Source organism: Cryptomeria japonica, chromosome 9 (genome assembly GCF_030272615.1).
Source record: "Cryptomeria japonica chromosome 9, Sugi_1.0, whole genome shotgun sequence".
In the NCBI taxonomy this organism is placed as follows: Eukaryota; Viridiplantae; Streptophyta; class Pinopsida; order Cupressales; family Cupressaceae; genus Cryptomeria; species Cryptomeria japonica.
The window spans coordinates 716639028-716653549 of NC_081413.1; the positions used below are offsets into that span (position 1 = coordinate 716639028).

Sequence of the window (14522 nt, forward strand, 5' to 3'; positions counted from 1 at the left end):
ATTTTTGTGCAGAGCTAGATTTGGCTTGTAAATATGTTCTTGTACATTGACCTTAGATTTCAGTTCGTTTGGATCTTTTTTTGGCAAGATTTCACTTCCAGATTGTTTAGCAGTTCTTAGTTTTTAGACCTGTTTGAACCTTAATGGCTAGATGGTGTTTCCTTATCTTATGGAGCATCTCCTTGACTTGTGGAGCCAATTGACACTTCATACGATGTTCCCATACACTTGGTTGACCTTCCCTTTGGTCTGCATTTCATTTCAATTCTTTTCTGAAGGATTTTTCTTCATGCTTGGGGCTGACCTATTTGCACATTACACTTTCCCGTCTTGGGGATTGTAATCTTTCTTGGCCAACCCAGATGTGTTCTAAATGCTATATATTGATGTATTAGATCCTAGATGAGTAATAGGGGACAATAGATGATGGTTAGATAGATATAGATCAAATTTGAACATCTCTTGGTTCCAAATTGAATGTTTATTATGTAATCAGGCATGTTAGCATGTTGTAGTCTGCATGTTGCCGACTAGTTGTATTTGAATTCATGATATAATTTAAGCCCGATCTAGCATTCTCTCTATTCTGTGTTGTTGTTTCCGTTGTGTTAATCTTGTTGCGTGGTCCAGACAGTCCTCTTTGAGGACCCTACTTTCGTGGCTGCATCACAATACCTACTTGAAGATGCCCTAATAATCGTGCATTACAACCACCTTAAAAATGACCAATACTTAAGCACAAATGCTCGAATAGTCGTGCACTAGGGTACCAATAAAGTTGTACAACTCCTCTAATCAAAGTCCAAATTTTGTTACTACATTTTAGTTTATTTAAAATTAATAATTGAAATGTGGATGTAATTGGTGCTCTTCCCTTAATGCACCTCCTAAAATTTGAACCTTGATAGATGACTTTTCTATTGCCTACCGTTATCCTCATAAATTGTGTCAACCAATTTAACAACCCTTTATAACTTTTTTTCAATTTTAGAAATAGAAACATATTAAAACAAGTGCCACATAGTCGCGAGTACTTGCCTTAATAATTTTTAGTTTAATAATAATATTTGTTATAATTATTAGAAATATTTATTTATTGTAACTAATATTAGCCAATCATATCTATATTATAGAAAAAAGTTGAAAAATATAAAACAAAAGAAAATATTTTGTTTTCATTGGTCTAAATAATTTTATTTAATAACCATTTAAACATGACAAATGAATTTTCATTACAATAGTATTACCTAATGACAAGTACTAAAAAAGGGAAAAAAGAAAGAACATATTAAAAAAAAATCCCTTATTTAAAATGAAAGGTAAGACTTTTTCTTTTGTGAATATATAAGATTTTGATTATTCTTAATAATTTATATTATTAAAATAATATATTATTTTTATTTTATTTTTGAAGTTGTAAGAATAAACTTTTGAATAATTGATTTGTTTGGAAAAAAAATTAAAAATAAACTGATTTAATTTTTTTTTTTTAATAAATTAATAAATCAAAAAATGTCATTAATTTTTTTATAACTTATATTACATGTAAATAATTTTAAAATGTGTGGTGATTCAAAAAAACCTGAGATTATGCATTGTTTTGAGAAACCCGCCTATAACAGGCAAAAATATATTAACCAATCGTTTGCAATAAAAATAATTTTTGTAAATTATAATCTTAACAAATGTGCATCTATACTATAAAATAAATTAAAAAAAATTAAAGAAAGAAAAATAATTGCTTTTCATTGGTCTAAATAATTTTTTTTAATAACCATATAAGCATAACAAATAAATTTTCATTACAATAGTATTGCCTAACGACAGTACTAACAAGGACCACCTAGTGGCGAGTACTTGTTGTATATTGTAGTAGAAGTAACAAGTATAGTAGTAGAAGCAATAAATATAATAAATAAGTATATTATAGTAGAAGTAACAAATATATTGTAGTAGAAGTAATAAATACACTAAAATAAGTATTGAGTTGATCCAGGTGGATAAGTTCCCCCCCCCTAAAAATGGTTAATGTTGCAATAGTTACGGAAGCGATTTGATTCAGTCTAACAAAATATGGGTAGGGGGATTTGAACCCCTAACCTCTCCTTTCCTATTTTCACTCTCCACCGCTAGGCTATGCGGATTCTTCGGATATGTTTTCACACTGCTTCTATTTAAAGACTCTTAAACACCCTATAAAATATTATGGAGGGTCGGTGGTTTGAACTGATGCCCCCATAGTTACGGGCCAGCACTCCCTACCACTATACCATGCGAGTATCTCGAGATACATGTTGGCGATTTTTGGTTTATTTTAAGGATAAGCCGAGATTTTAGGGCTCAAAGCAAGCCAGAACCCTCCTTCATTTGCAACTATGAACTAAATCAAACAAACTCGATTGTAATAAATTTATACCAGCCCAAAATAAATTATTTTGTAAGGCTCAAAATTATAAGAGCCGATAATTTTAAGGGTTGAGTATAATTTTAAAAGATTAAGTGTTAAAATTGGGAGATGTGAGTTATTTGTAGAATCATATGGTTTTACACCATATTTGGCAAAATATGTGTATAAAAAAGGGGGGTAAGTTGTGAGTTGGAGGTAGTAGTGAATTGTGAGGAAATTGGGAGAGAGTTGAAGATTGGAGATTTGGTGAGAAAATTTCTTTTGGGTGTTTGATAGTGAATGGTTCATCTTTGTGCATTGGGAGCTTAAATTCAAGCTTGTTGTACGTGGGAGGACTTTGTAATTCATTATCGTCCTAGGAGAGATAAGGAGTCTTTGTAACCATTTTTTGGAGCTAAATCAAGGATCGACCACTCCATTGGAGGGACCCAAAGACGTAGCCAATTGGTGAACTCCGTTATCAACTTGTGTTTTGTCTTCTCTCTTCTTTCCCTCTTCTATTCAATCTATCGTTATTTGATTATTATGTTTATTTAAACAATTTGATTGTAATTTTAAGACCTTCATTTAATCGTTGCAAAAGCTAACATCTCGCGTGCAACAGTCATAGATCCTAACATCAGATCAAGTGGTATCAGAGCTTGTTTGACTAGTGTTTGCAGAGGTGGATGTTAACACAATCTAAGAGCCAACGTGGTGAAGGCACACTTGCAGAGTATAATCCTGAGATTGGTAAACGAAAGACTTTTCCATTGAAGATGTTAGAAAGCGTAACTGAACAAGAATACCTCGAGCTTAGTGAAAGAGACTTTCGAAAAGTTTTTTTTGAAATGAAGGCTATGGTAGAAGTTCTCTACAAAGAGAGGCAAGTACAGATGAAGCATGAAAAAGGAAAGTCATCGAAGGACCATGGAGATCAAGAGGATAAAGAAAAGTGGTCGAGAGGTGGTGATTCACCACCAAAAAACTCCTCCATCTCCTTCTCCTCCTTCTCCCCCTTCTTCTTCTTCTACTTCTATTAATCATTTCAAGAGCACATCTAAGCCTGTAATTAAACTGGATGTAAAATTTGAATTACCTAAGTACCGTGGGGAATTAGATGCTGAAAAGTTAGATGATTGGGTCCAACATGTAGAGGTGTATTGTAGGATACAAGGCCTAGTAGAAGATGCCTCTAGGATCCAGTTAGCATCTCTCTGGTTGGGAGGAACAACTCTCACCTGGTGGGAGAGTAGGTCTAGGGCAGAAAGTGCTCGCCATGGTAATGTCGGTATTACTTGGATGGAATTTGTTGCTGCTCTCAAGAAGCAGTTCTACCCTTTAGGACATATGCAACAATTGACAATGAACTGACAAACCTTTAGGCAAGCTAAGGGTCAGTCTGCCCAAGATTACACCCATGAGTTTAGAAAACGGGCTATTGCTTTGAATGTGCCATTGTATACTCAGGATACACTGCTTAAGTACATAGGTGGTTTGCATTCTTACCTAAGACATTCTATTTTGATGTAGAATCCTAGTAATTTGGATGAAGTCAGTGTTCAAGCCACACATTTAGAGTCCAGGGGTAAGAATTTTGACAATGATAATTTTGTACAAAAGTCATCTAAGGTTGCAGAAACAAAAAGAGAAAAGAAGACAACTACTGTTAAGAAAGAGTTCACATGTTTGCATTGTGACAAGAAAGGTCATGATGAAGAACATTGTTGGCGGTTGCATCCAGAATTGAAACCTAAGTGGGCTCAAAAACAGAAAGGTAAGGAGAAGGCCGCAAATGTTGTTATGGATCTTGGTTCAGAGTTTGAAGACGAAACTAAGATCACAACAATGGGTTTGGAAGGTAAGCCTCCTATTTCCAGTGTTTCCTTTGATAGTTGTGCTTGTACTTCTGAAGTTAACGATGTCCCTGAAGATAAGAAAAGAAATGAGCTTTTTCATGTAAGGGTTGTTGCTAAACACACTAAAGTTGATGCACTCATAGATAGTGGATCCCAAACTAACTTAATCTCAGAAGATGTTGTAAGGAATTTGGGATTGAAAATTACTCCACATAAGATACCTTATCCACTAGGTTGGGTTTGTGAAAACAATAAATTGCAAGTAACAAGGCAATGTACTTTAAGGTTCACAATCTCAAGTAAGTATGTTGATAAGGTACAATTCGATGTGGTTCCACTAGATGTTTGTGGAATAGTGTTGGGTAGCCCTTATTTGTATGATCGGAAGGCTATTTTCTATAGGAAAGTTAATCAATATCATTTGTTTAAAGATGACATCAGGTATATTGTACACTCTCACAAGGTTAAGACTAATCAGTCTTTTGCAAACATAGGGCAGTTAAAGAGGGTGATTAATGCAAGTAAAGATTTGTCTATTATGTTCGTCAGGTCAGGTGATTCTAGGCATGAACTTGAAGCAATCAAGGCTAATAAAGTTCAGATGTTGCAAGATACACCAGCAGTACAACATGAGGAGACAACAAATGAAAGCATTGATGATCCAAGTTCTCAACTTATGGTTGAGAGTTTGAAGGTTCCCTTGGGTAAAACTGTTCATGTTTTGAAAGACAAACACATTGTTGATTCATTCACTTTTGTATTTGCATTGTTATTCAACTTGATATTAATTAGTAGTTATTGGTTAGTAGTTGGAGTAGTTGATGTACATGCTTATGGAAGTGATACAATGATGTACATGTTCAACAACACTATTGCAGTCTTGATTGTGATAATGAACCAAGTGTACAGATGGACAGATGATACAAGACAAGTGGGGAGGCCATGCCCTCACTTAATTTCTGAATAAATGCAACTTTTGGAGGTCCAAAAGTTCTCTACTGGGGAGGATTGATCCGGGTGGATAAGTTTCCCCCCCCAAAAAATGGTTAATGTTGCAATAGTTATGGAAGTGATTTGATTCAGTCTAACAAAATATGGGTAGGGGGATTTGAACCCCTAACCTCTCCTTTCCTATTTTCACTCTCCACCGCTAGGCTATGCGGATTCTTCGGATATGTTTTCACACTGCTTCTATTTAAAGACTCTTAAACGCCCTATAAAATATTATGGAGGGTCGGTGGTTTGAACTGATGTCCCCATAGTTACGGGCCAACACTCCCTACCACTATACCATGCGAGTATTTCGAGATACATGTTGGCGATTTTTGGTTTATTTTAAGGATAAGTCGAGATTTTAGGGCTTAGAGCAAGCCAGAACCCTCCTTCATTTGCAACTATGAACTAAATCAAACAAACCCGATTGTAATAAATTTATACCAGCCCAAAATAAATTATTTTGTAAGGCTCAAAATTATAAGAGCCAATAATTTTAAGGGTTGAGTATAATTTTAAAAGTTTAAGTGTTAAAATTGGGAGATGTGAGTTATTTGTAGAATCATATGGTTTTACACCATATTTGGCAAAATATGTGTATAAAAAAGGGGGGTAAGTTGTGAGCTGGAGGTAGTAGTGAATTGTGAGGAAATTGGGAGAGAGTTGAAGATTGGAGATTTGGTGAGAAATTTTTTTTTGGGTGTTTGATAGTGAATGGATCATCTTTGTGCATTGGGAGCTTAAATTCAAACTCGTTGTACGTGGGAGAAGGACTTTGTAATTCATTATCATCCAAGGAGAGATAAGGAGTCTTTGTAACCATTTTCTGGAGCTGAATCAAGGATCAACCACTCCATTGGAGGGACCCGGAGACGTAGCCAATTGGCGAACTCCGTTATCAACTTGTGTTTTGTCTTCTCTCTTCTTTCCCTCTTCTGTTCAATCTATCGTTATTTGATTATTATGTTTATTTAAACAATTTGATTGTAATTTTAAGACCTTCATTTAATCGTTGCAAAAGTTAACATCTCATGTGCAACAGTCATAGATCCTAACATCAGATCAAGTAGTATAGTTGGTTAATTCCACAATTTATTGAATTTGTCTAATAAGAGTTGCAAACTTCAATTTCAGATGCATATCAAATTTGTACTCATGAAAATTAGTTATATTATAAAAAATATTTTTTAGTTCAAAAGTATTTGATTCATAGATATTTTTTAATATATATCAAATTTAAAACTAAAAACTTGTTTTAAATCTTAATTCATTATTCTAAATTAAATTGATAATAGTTATAATTTAATTGATTTCTCTATAATTTATGTCAAAGTTTTTTTTTAAAATTTTATTTCTGTAAAATTCTTAAATATGAAAAATAAAATAAAATTCATTAAATTTTACATCCATTAATTCAATTTAAATGATATTATGAATTTCACAATATAATAATTTAATATGTCTTAAATTATGCATGCCTATCCTCTAAATAGTAAATAAAACTACTAAAAAAAAATTATGATTTAAAATAAAAATAAAAATTATAATAATAAAATAATTTTAATCATTGAATTTTACGTTCATTAATTCAATTTAAATGATATTATGAATTTCACAATATAATAATTTAATATAAGTCTTAAATTAAATAGAAAATAAAACTACTTTTTTTTATATTAATTATAGATTAGTCAAAAAAGGTAAGAAACAGTACGAAGAGTTCACAAGAAGACACCAACTCCGGAGGCAAGCCTCACACGGAGAGAGAGTCACAACCAAAAAGGACCGAGTATAAAAAATATATTACATACGGAAACACAATTTACATAGGATCGGTAAACTGTAAGGAATTAATGAGGTAAATCCTCAAACTGCTCAACCAAAGCAGTCCATCCAAGAGGCCCTTCCATCCAAGCGATGCTTTTGTTGGCTTGTATCTGAGCAATCATTTTTATCTGATCATCAGTCGCATTTTTATTTTTGGTAATCTCCTTGTGCAGTTTTTTCACTGTTTTGTTGAAGAGTGCCATGTTGATCATGTGTCTACGGTAGTCGTACCCGTCCTTCATTTCAAACACGAACATTGTTGAGTGTCCCATTTTGAGGAATCTGCTAAGTTTTTCTCTTTCGAACATCATTGTGATATAAACCTGCGAAGAAATTTTAAGAAGTGTGAGTTTTAAGTACAACTCAGTAAGAGATCTATGCACACCTTGAAATCTTTCTTCGTTTCTACATTTCCAAAGCTGCCAAAGAATGTTAGAGGAGATAATGAACCATAACATATTAGCATCATTTTTAAGACCATGTATATATCCAGTAGCAATTTCAAATACATCAATGTATTTAGGGTAAGTAATTCCACATAAGGCCCAAATCTTTTTTGCAAATTTACATTCAAGGAATATGTGTCTAATAGATTCAGGTTTATTACAAATATAACAGAGATCATTAGACATCAAGTACCTGTTTATGGGGAGTCTGTTATTCATCAGAAGCCATTTAAAACATCTGATCTTAGGATCAATAGGAGATTTCCAGATTCTATTAAAGATTTTACTCCAATCCATCATCTCCAGATCAGTATACCACAAGTTATTCACATGTTTTATAATATCAGGGTTATAATTCAAGTAGTTATATATATTTTTAGCTTTGACTTTATAAAGTAAGGTACCATCAGTGCACTTGCTATTGCTGTATCTGTGTGAGTCAATGAAACATCTGGAAGGGATATTCGAGCAAGCTCTAGTTAACATGCAGTAAGTTTTTTTATGAGCTGCCGGAAGATTGTAATTATTTTTTAACTCTTCCCAACTGACCAGGCAGTCATTTTCAAATAAATCAATGAATGTGGAAATTCCTGCTTTATTCCAGAATTTAGCCGAGCAGCCTTGAGTTAGGGCAAGAGGCTTTCCTTGATGGTACAGAGTCCACCATATGGATCTCTCACCATGAAGAAGGCTGTCCGTGTGGAAGGAGTTATCAGAGATACAGTGTCTCGAGGACTCCCAAGCTTTCCATATGGTTTTAAAGACAGCAGAACCATGAACAAATGTTGGTAATTTTCCAAATAAAATATCAGCAAATGGTAATTTTTTCCAAGATTTAGCTTTTTTTGGATATCCCCTCAAAATGTTGTTTTTGACAAGCACTTTCCAGGGAACATCACCTTCCACACAGTGAGAGACCCATTTGGTGGCAAGTGCAATACCCTAGAGCCTGAGGTCTTTCAGTCCAAGACCTCCATATTTTTTATCAGTGCAACACCATTCCCATTTAACCGCGTGATGCTTTTTGTTTCCTTTACTGTCAGACCAAAGGAAGTTCCTTATGGTCTTCTGGATTTCCAATATTTGGTAGTTGTTAAACATCCAAGCTGAAGCGTAATATATGTTGTATGAAGATAGTATTTTTTGACATACTTGAAGTCTTCCAGCAAGAGACAATGAACGGTTGTACCAGTTATTAAGTTTTTTGGTAATTTTGGTCTTAACCCAAATCCACATATCCTTAATAGAAGGATCAACAGCAAAAGGGATACCCAGATATTTGACAATATAGTTGGGGCCCCCCCATTGGTATCCATATTTCAATAGCCAACTTGGAGGTTGCTCATTCCAGCCAAGACAAATGCATTTGGCTTGCGAGAGCCTAGCACCTGAAATCTTGCAGAAAAGGTCCAGCTTTTTGGTAAGATAACTAAAGTTATTATCATCCATTTTGACAAATAAACTAGTATCATCAGCGAATTGGCAGATGTTCAATTCTTCATTGTTAGGTAATGTGATGCCTTTGACAGCTGGGGATATAGTATTGTCGGTAAGAATATAAGATAAGGCTTCTGAGGCTATAACAAAGAGAGCAGGGGCAAGAGGACATCCCTGCCTGATAGATCGGGTAAGAGGAAAAGGATCAGATAGGGATCCATTAATTTCAACTTGAGCCATAGCATCTTTCAGAAGGATCTTTATGTAGTTACAGAAGATGATAGGGAAACCAAAAGCCTTGAGCATAACATCGATGAAACTCCATTCAATTCTATCATATGCTTTCTCAAAGTCTAAGAGAAATATAGCAGCATTCTGATTGGAAGACTTAGCCCAATGCATTGCTTCCCAGCTGGTTATGAGATTTTCCAAGATATACCTACCTTTAATGAATCCAGTCTGAGTGGATCCAACAAATTTAGGCAATATGCTTTCCAATCTGCGAGCTAATACTTTGGCAAGTATTTTGTAAGAAACATTCAATAAGGTAATTGGTCTCCAATTTTTTATATTTGTCTTGTCTCCCTCTTTAGGGATGAGCTTGATAATACCTCTGTTGATAATACTGCCCAAAGAACCTTTATTAAAGGCTTCATTATAAAGATCAAGGAGCTCCGAGCTTATCCATCCAATATTTGCTTGATAAAACTCAGCCGAGATCCCGTCAGGACCAGGAGTTTTATCTTTCTTAAGAGAAGAGATAGCATTAATAATTTCTTGTTTAGTTATATTTTGGCCAAGAATGTCTGAATCGGTCTGTGATAGTTTTTTGGGGATAATGGAACAAATTGTGTTCCTGAGAGCAGAGGATTCTCTGTTATCCTCTGAAGTAAATAAAGTACAGTAATAATTAGAAAAGGTTTTCTTAATATCATTAGGATCAACTAACTCCTTGTTATCAACATAAATGCTAGTAATGTTTTCGTTGATATGTTTTTGTTTTAGGTAGTTAAAAAAGAATTTGGAGCCTTTATCTCCGAATTGAAGCCAATGTGCCCTGCATCTTAATTTGGCACCATTGACAAGTTTTTGTTGATGCAAGCGAAGGTGATCCCTAGCGGCCGAAACAATAGGTATCAGATTGTGATTGGAAGGGTTATTCTGCAGAAGAGTTTCAACATAATTCAGCTTATCAGCGAGATTCTTCTCAGCCATTCTATAATTCTTGGCCTCTTTTTGTCCAAGAGTTTGAAGTAGGGCTTTCCAGGCCAGCATATTTTTTTGCCATCTATCACAGCATGAAAGGGTCGGGTATCCATTCTTGTTGACCGAACTAATGAGTTGGATAGCAATCAAGATGTCATCATCTTTCAGCAGAGAGGTATTGAGGATGTATCTGGTGTTACCATTTCGAGGAGTTGGAGGATTACCAGTGAGTTGGATACTGGCAGATATGGGATGATGATCAGAGAGGGCCGTCGGATGAACTGAAACAACATTTCCAAATTTGTCAGGGACAAAAGAGAAACTATTCGATTGAGCATAGAATCGATCAAGTCTAGCATATATGCGGGAGGAGCCTTGCTGAAAATTACACCATGTGTATCTAATAGTAGGAGAGTTATTACCATTGTTTTTAATAGGATCGAAGAGTTTTTTACAATGGATCATATTATTCCAAGGATCAATTTCAGCCGGCTTCTAGTTAAAGGGTCTGCCACCTGATTTATCAATTGGTGCTTCGACCATGTTGAAGTCACCTCCCACAATCCATGGGATATCAGGAAGGGACTTTAACCAAATCCAAACCTTAGCCCTCTCCATAGGGTCATTAGGTGCATATACAGAACAGATACCAAAGGATACATTATTGATACAGATAGATACCCATACAGCACTATTACATGGTGATCTACCTTTATCAATAATGTATTTGGCCCATTTCGGATTGATAAGCAGAGCAGTGCCACCCCTGCCTTTTGAGTGAGCTGTACAAATTTTTAGGGAGTCTTTCCAAATAATGTCAAGACTACAATCAAGCATGAAATCAACTGCTTTGAGTTCTTGTAACATAATGAAGTCTTTGTTCTTAATGGTGTCAACAAAACGCTTAACAATATATTTCCTATCCGGGGATTCAAGTCCCCTTACATTCCATGAGATAAAATTCATTCAAAATTGTTGTTAGTGGGGACGCCTATAAGTTCCATGGACCCCTCTGTCCTGTTAGAAATGTTTTGAGATGATATTTCTTCAGTCCTGAACCCTCCAAGACTTTTGTTTTTTGAGCCCGACGGTCTACCCCTTCTCTTAGATCTGGGGAAGTCTTTCTGCCATTCTAAGTCATCCACATCCGCTTCAGAGTTCTTAGAGCAGATATTCCCATTTTCAGACCTAAGCGACAGAGCAGACATATTATTATCTTTTGTGGGTTCGGTTGGTATAATTATCTTGTTAGTTTTAACTGCTGGCACTATTTCCAGATAATATCCTTCCTCAATTTCTTTGAAGGTTTTAGCTTCAGCGGGGGTAGGATTAATATCAACATGTGTGGGAGGATCATAGGTCATAGGAGTCACGGGTGGAATATTAGCTTTGTTAGTTATATTACCACGAGCTTCCGAGTTTTCAGTTTTTCTTCTCCTTTTCTTGTCTGATTTCTTTTTTACTTCCTGAAACCCATCTGACATATTAACATCTATAGTAGGTTCGACTATTTTGGTAGATGTTTGTTCATTTATGAGTGTTACAGGTGTGGGAGAAAGCACAGGAGATACCACAACGGTATTAGCAGGAGGAGCTGTGTTTTTCTTGGTAGCTAATTCACCAGATTTAGGATTAGGGTTGGCCTCATCATTTTTTTTTTAATTATTTTTATTGATAATGGGGCAATCACGGCGGAGATGTCCTTCTTTTTTACATAAAAAACAAGCATTCAGACCCCCAAGGATTTCCAGGGGACAAGAAATGACCTCTCCAAGAATGTTGATCTCAAGAGTCGAAGGTATTTCTATACCAGGTTTAATCGAAACTAAAGCCCTGGCGTCCATGTGAGGAACTAACCTAGAAGATTCATCAAATCTAATGACTTTACCAAGTGGTTCGAGGAGTTGAGTAATAAAACGCCAGAGATATGGGGGCAAACTTTTGACAATGATCCATCTTGGTGCCGATAATGCAAGCACCTCTTCATGGATGGCATCCGGAGTCCATGCCAATGCACGAAAGGTAGTATTACCAACATTCCAATATTGCCGTTTGAGAACAGCTTCCTGTGCTTCCGCTGTTTTAAAGAATATGACAAATAAACCCTTCTGCAACTGTCTACAGAAGGATATTCTATGCCCTAATTTCAGATTCCAATAATTGTAAAACCAATCATCAAGAAACTTCCTAGCAGGGCATCTATCGATATCAACAGCAGCAAAGAAAATGGCATAGTTTTTTAATCTGCTTTTTTCCTTCTCAATTTCCCCAAGCATTTCCGGATTAGGCGAAATGGAAAAAGACTTCAAAGTATCCATAGAACCCTTACCTGGTTCGGCGTTTTCATGTTGAAGCGAAAGACAGAACTTAGCCGAAGCCGCGACCGTGGTGTTAGCCACCGCTTCAGAGAAAGTTTTAGCAGATGAAAAAACATTATGTTTAGCATTTTCGCTGTTAGTTGGTTTAGATGCAGGGGAGGCTACGGATTCATTAATGGGCGTAATGGCAGGAGTAAAGACTTCCGCAGAAGGTAATAAAGGCGGTCCAGACATATTATAATTTTAAAACAACAGATGCTAAAAGGAACGTGCACACCTGTAACATTGGGGGAGGAGCGTAGAAGATGTGGACGCCATGATGCACCGCAGAGTCAGCCGCAGATTAATAAAACTACTTTAGAAAATAATATAAAAAATTATAATAATATAATAATTCTAATTGATTTTAAAAATTATAAATATATTACAATTAATTTTTAACATAAAGTAAACAATCTAAAAATTTAAAATATATGATATATTTATAATTTTACTTAAAAATATGATATATCATCAACTGATATATAAGAAGCAAATTATTTTGATCAATCAAATAATCATAAAATATTTTTTTATTGAAAGAGTTAATATATATATATATAATTTAATTTTATAATAAAATAAAAAAATACTAGATTATAATTGATTTAAATAAAAGTGAAAATTCATTACAATAATAGTATTAGGTAAGATTACTAAAAATTGAATAGCGGAAAAGACGTTTCAAAACGGATGTTTTGAAGTTGCGAATTATCTGTTCGAATTTCCATTTGAAAGTTACAGAGACACTTGGTTTTCAAAGATCATCTGTTGTAAGAGGAAACCAAATTTCTTGCAAGCTTGAAAATCGCGAAACCTTGTTAAACCGTTGAGTTTCTTGCAACACACTCTGTTAGGGTTTTAGTAGTATAATCACAAACCCATCCAACACACAATTACCATTCACGATCAGATTGTGACTTTAAGCTTTTGCAGGTGGAAGAGCAAAAGCAGCTGCGGTCATGGGGATTTACAAAAGATTATTCACACCACTAGTCAACAATGTCTGGTCATCATTAGTATCATCCTCCGGAAGGGTTGGAGAACCGTGGACGATATTCAGCCGAGGTTTGGCCGCAAAGCCTTTCAGGTTAGCAAATTTGGTATTTTGATTTGTCAATTGGTTAGATTTTTTTTTGTCATTATTCTCATATTTATGATATTATATAATTCCTCCAAAATTTCATTCTTAATGTCTGAAACTCTTCATCTTTTTTAACTTTTCTGCTTTTCCTTGAAATAACTTGTATGATATCCTTACACAAACTATCGTAGGTGCTATCCAAGTTTTAGTACATGACATACAACTACTTTGACATTCAATTCATTCGAGGGGAGTCCAGTTTCACATGAGAGAGAAACAAATGTAGCAACATTTCTGCCAACAGCAGCTACATGAAGGACATTCAGGAACTATACAATTATATGACTTTCCCTAGCCAAAAAAGTGTAGACGAAGCGAGTTTCTTACCTGTGATAACGAGTGCAATGGAAAACTAATGAGAAGGAGAATTCGGTGACTCATTCAAGATGTTTTCTATGCCCTAAAGAGTAAGAAACAACCAACCATCTGCTTTAGTGCTGTCCTGTTGCTCAAAGAGATATGGTGTAAATTCTTTGAAAAGATACAACTCTTTGGGGTTCAGTCAGCAAGATCATAGGATTGCAGAAAAAATTGTGCATGCATCCCGAAGCTTCCTCTGTATAACGACACTGGCTGCCATCTAATGAATTATCTGGCTCAAAAGAAAGAACAATGCATAGAAGATTTTTCTATGCATCCATGACTTGCTTAGCATTATTAGCTGCCACAGTGGTAGTTTTGGTGAAATTCAGTTGCACAAGTGATGCTTTCCTATCGTCGTCGTACTCTTCAGTTGAGTGATTATCAGTGTTGTGAATGGTGCAACACTTGCCATTATTGAATTGTTTCTTTTGCACACCAATCCTTCTTTCGTGTCTGCTATGGAAGGCCTTTTCCTTTCTTAGAAGTCTATTGAGTTTCCACTAT

The 14522-nt window shown here is 35.2% G+C and overlaps 1 protein-coding gene across 2 annotated transcripts in view; it reads left to right on the forward strand.

Moving 5' to 3' along the window:
• Nucleotides 1-13160: 13160 nt before the first annotated feature.
• LOC131035285 (uncharacterized) overlaps nucleotides 13161-14522 on the forward strand; it is a 58333-nt gene continuing 56971 nt past the window's right edge. The window contains exons 1-2 of one of the 2 annotated variants that reach the window (XM_057966957.2): nucleotides 13168-13339; nucleotides 13448-13601. In XM_057966957.2, the coding sequence (XP_057822940.2) occupies nucleotides 13474-13601 (128 nt within the window). In that variant the 5' untranslated portion in view covers nucleotides 13168-13339; nucleotides 13448-13473. Of the gene's footprint in view, nucleotides 13602-14522 lie in introns of both variants that reach the window. The other variant, XM_059211300.1, reaches the window with a different exon arrangement.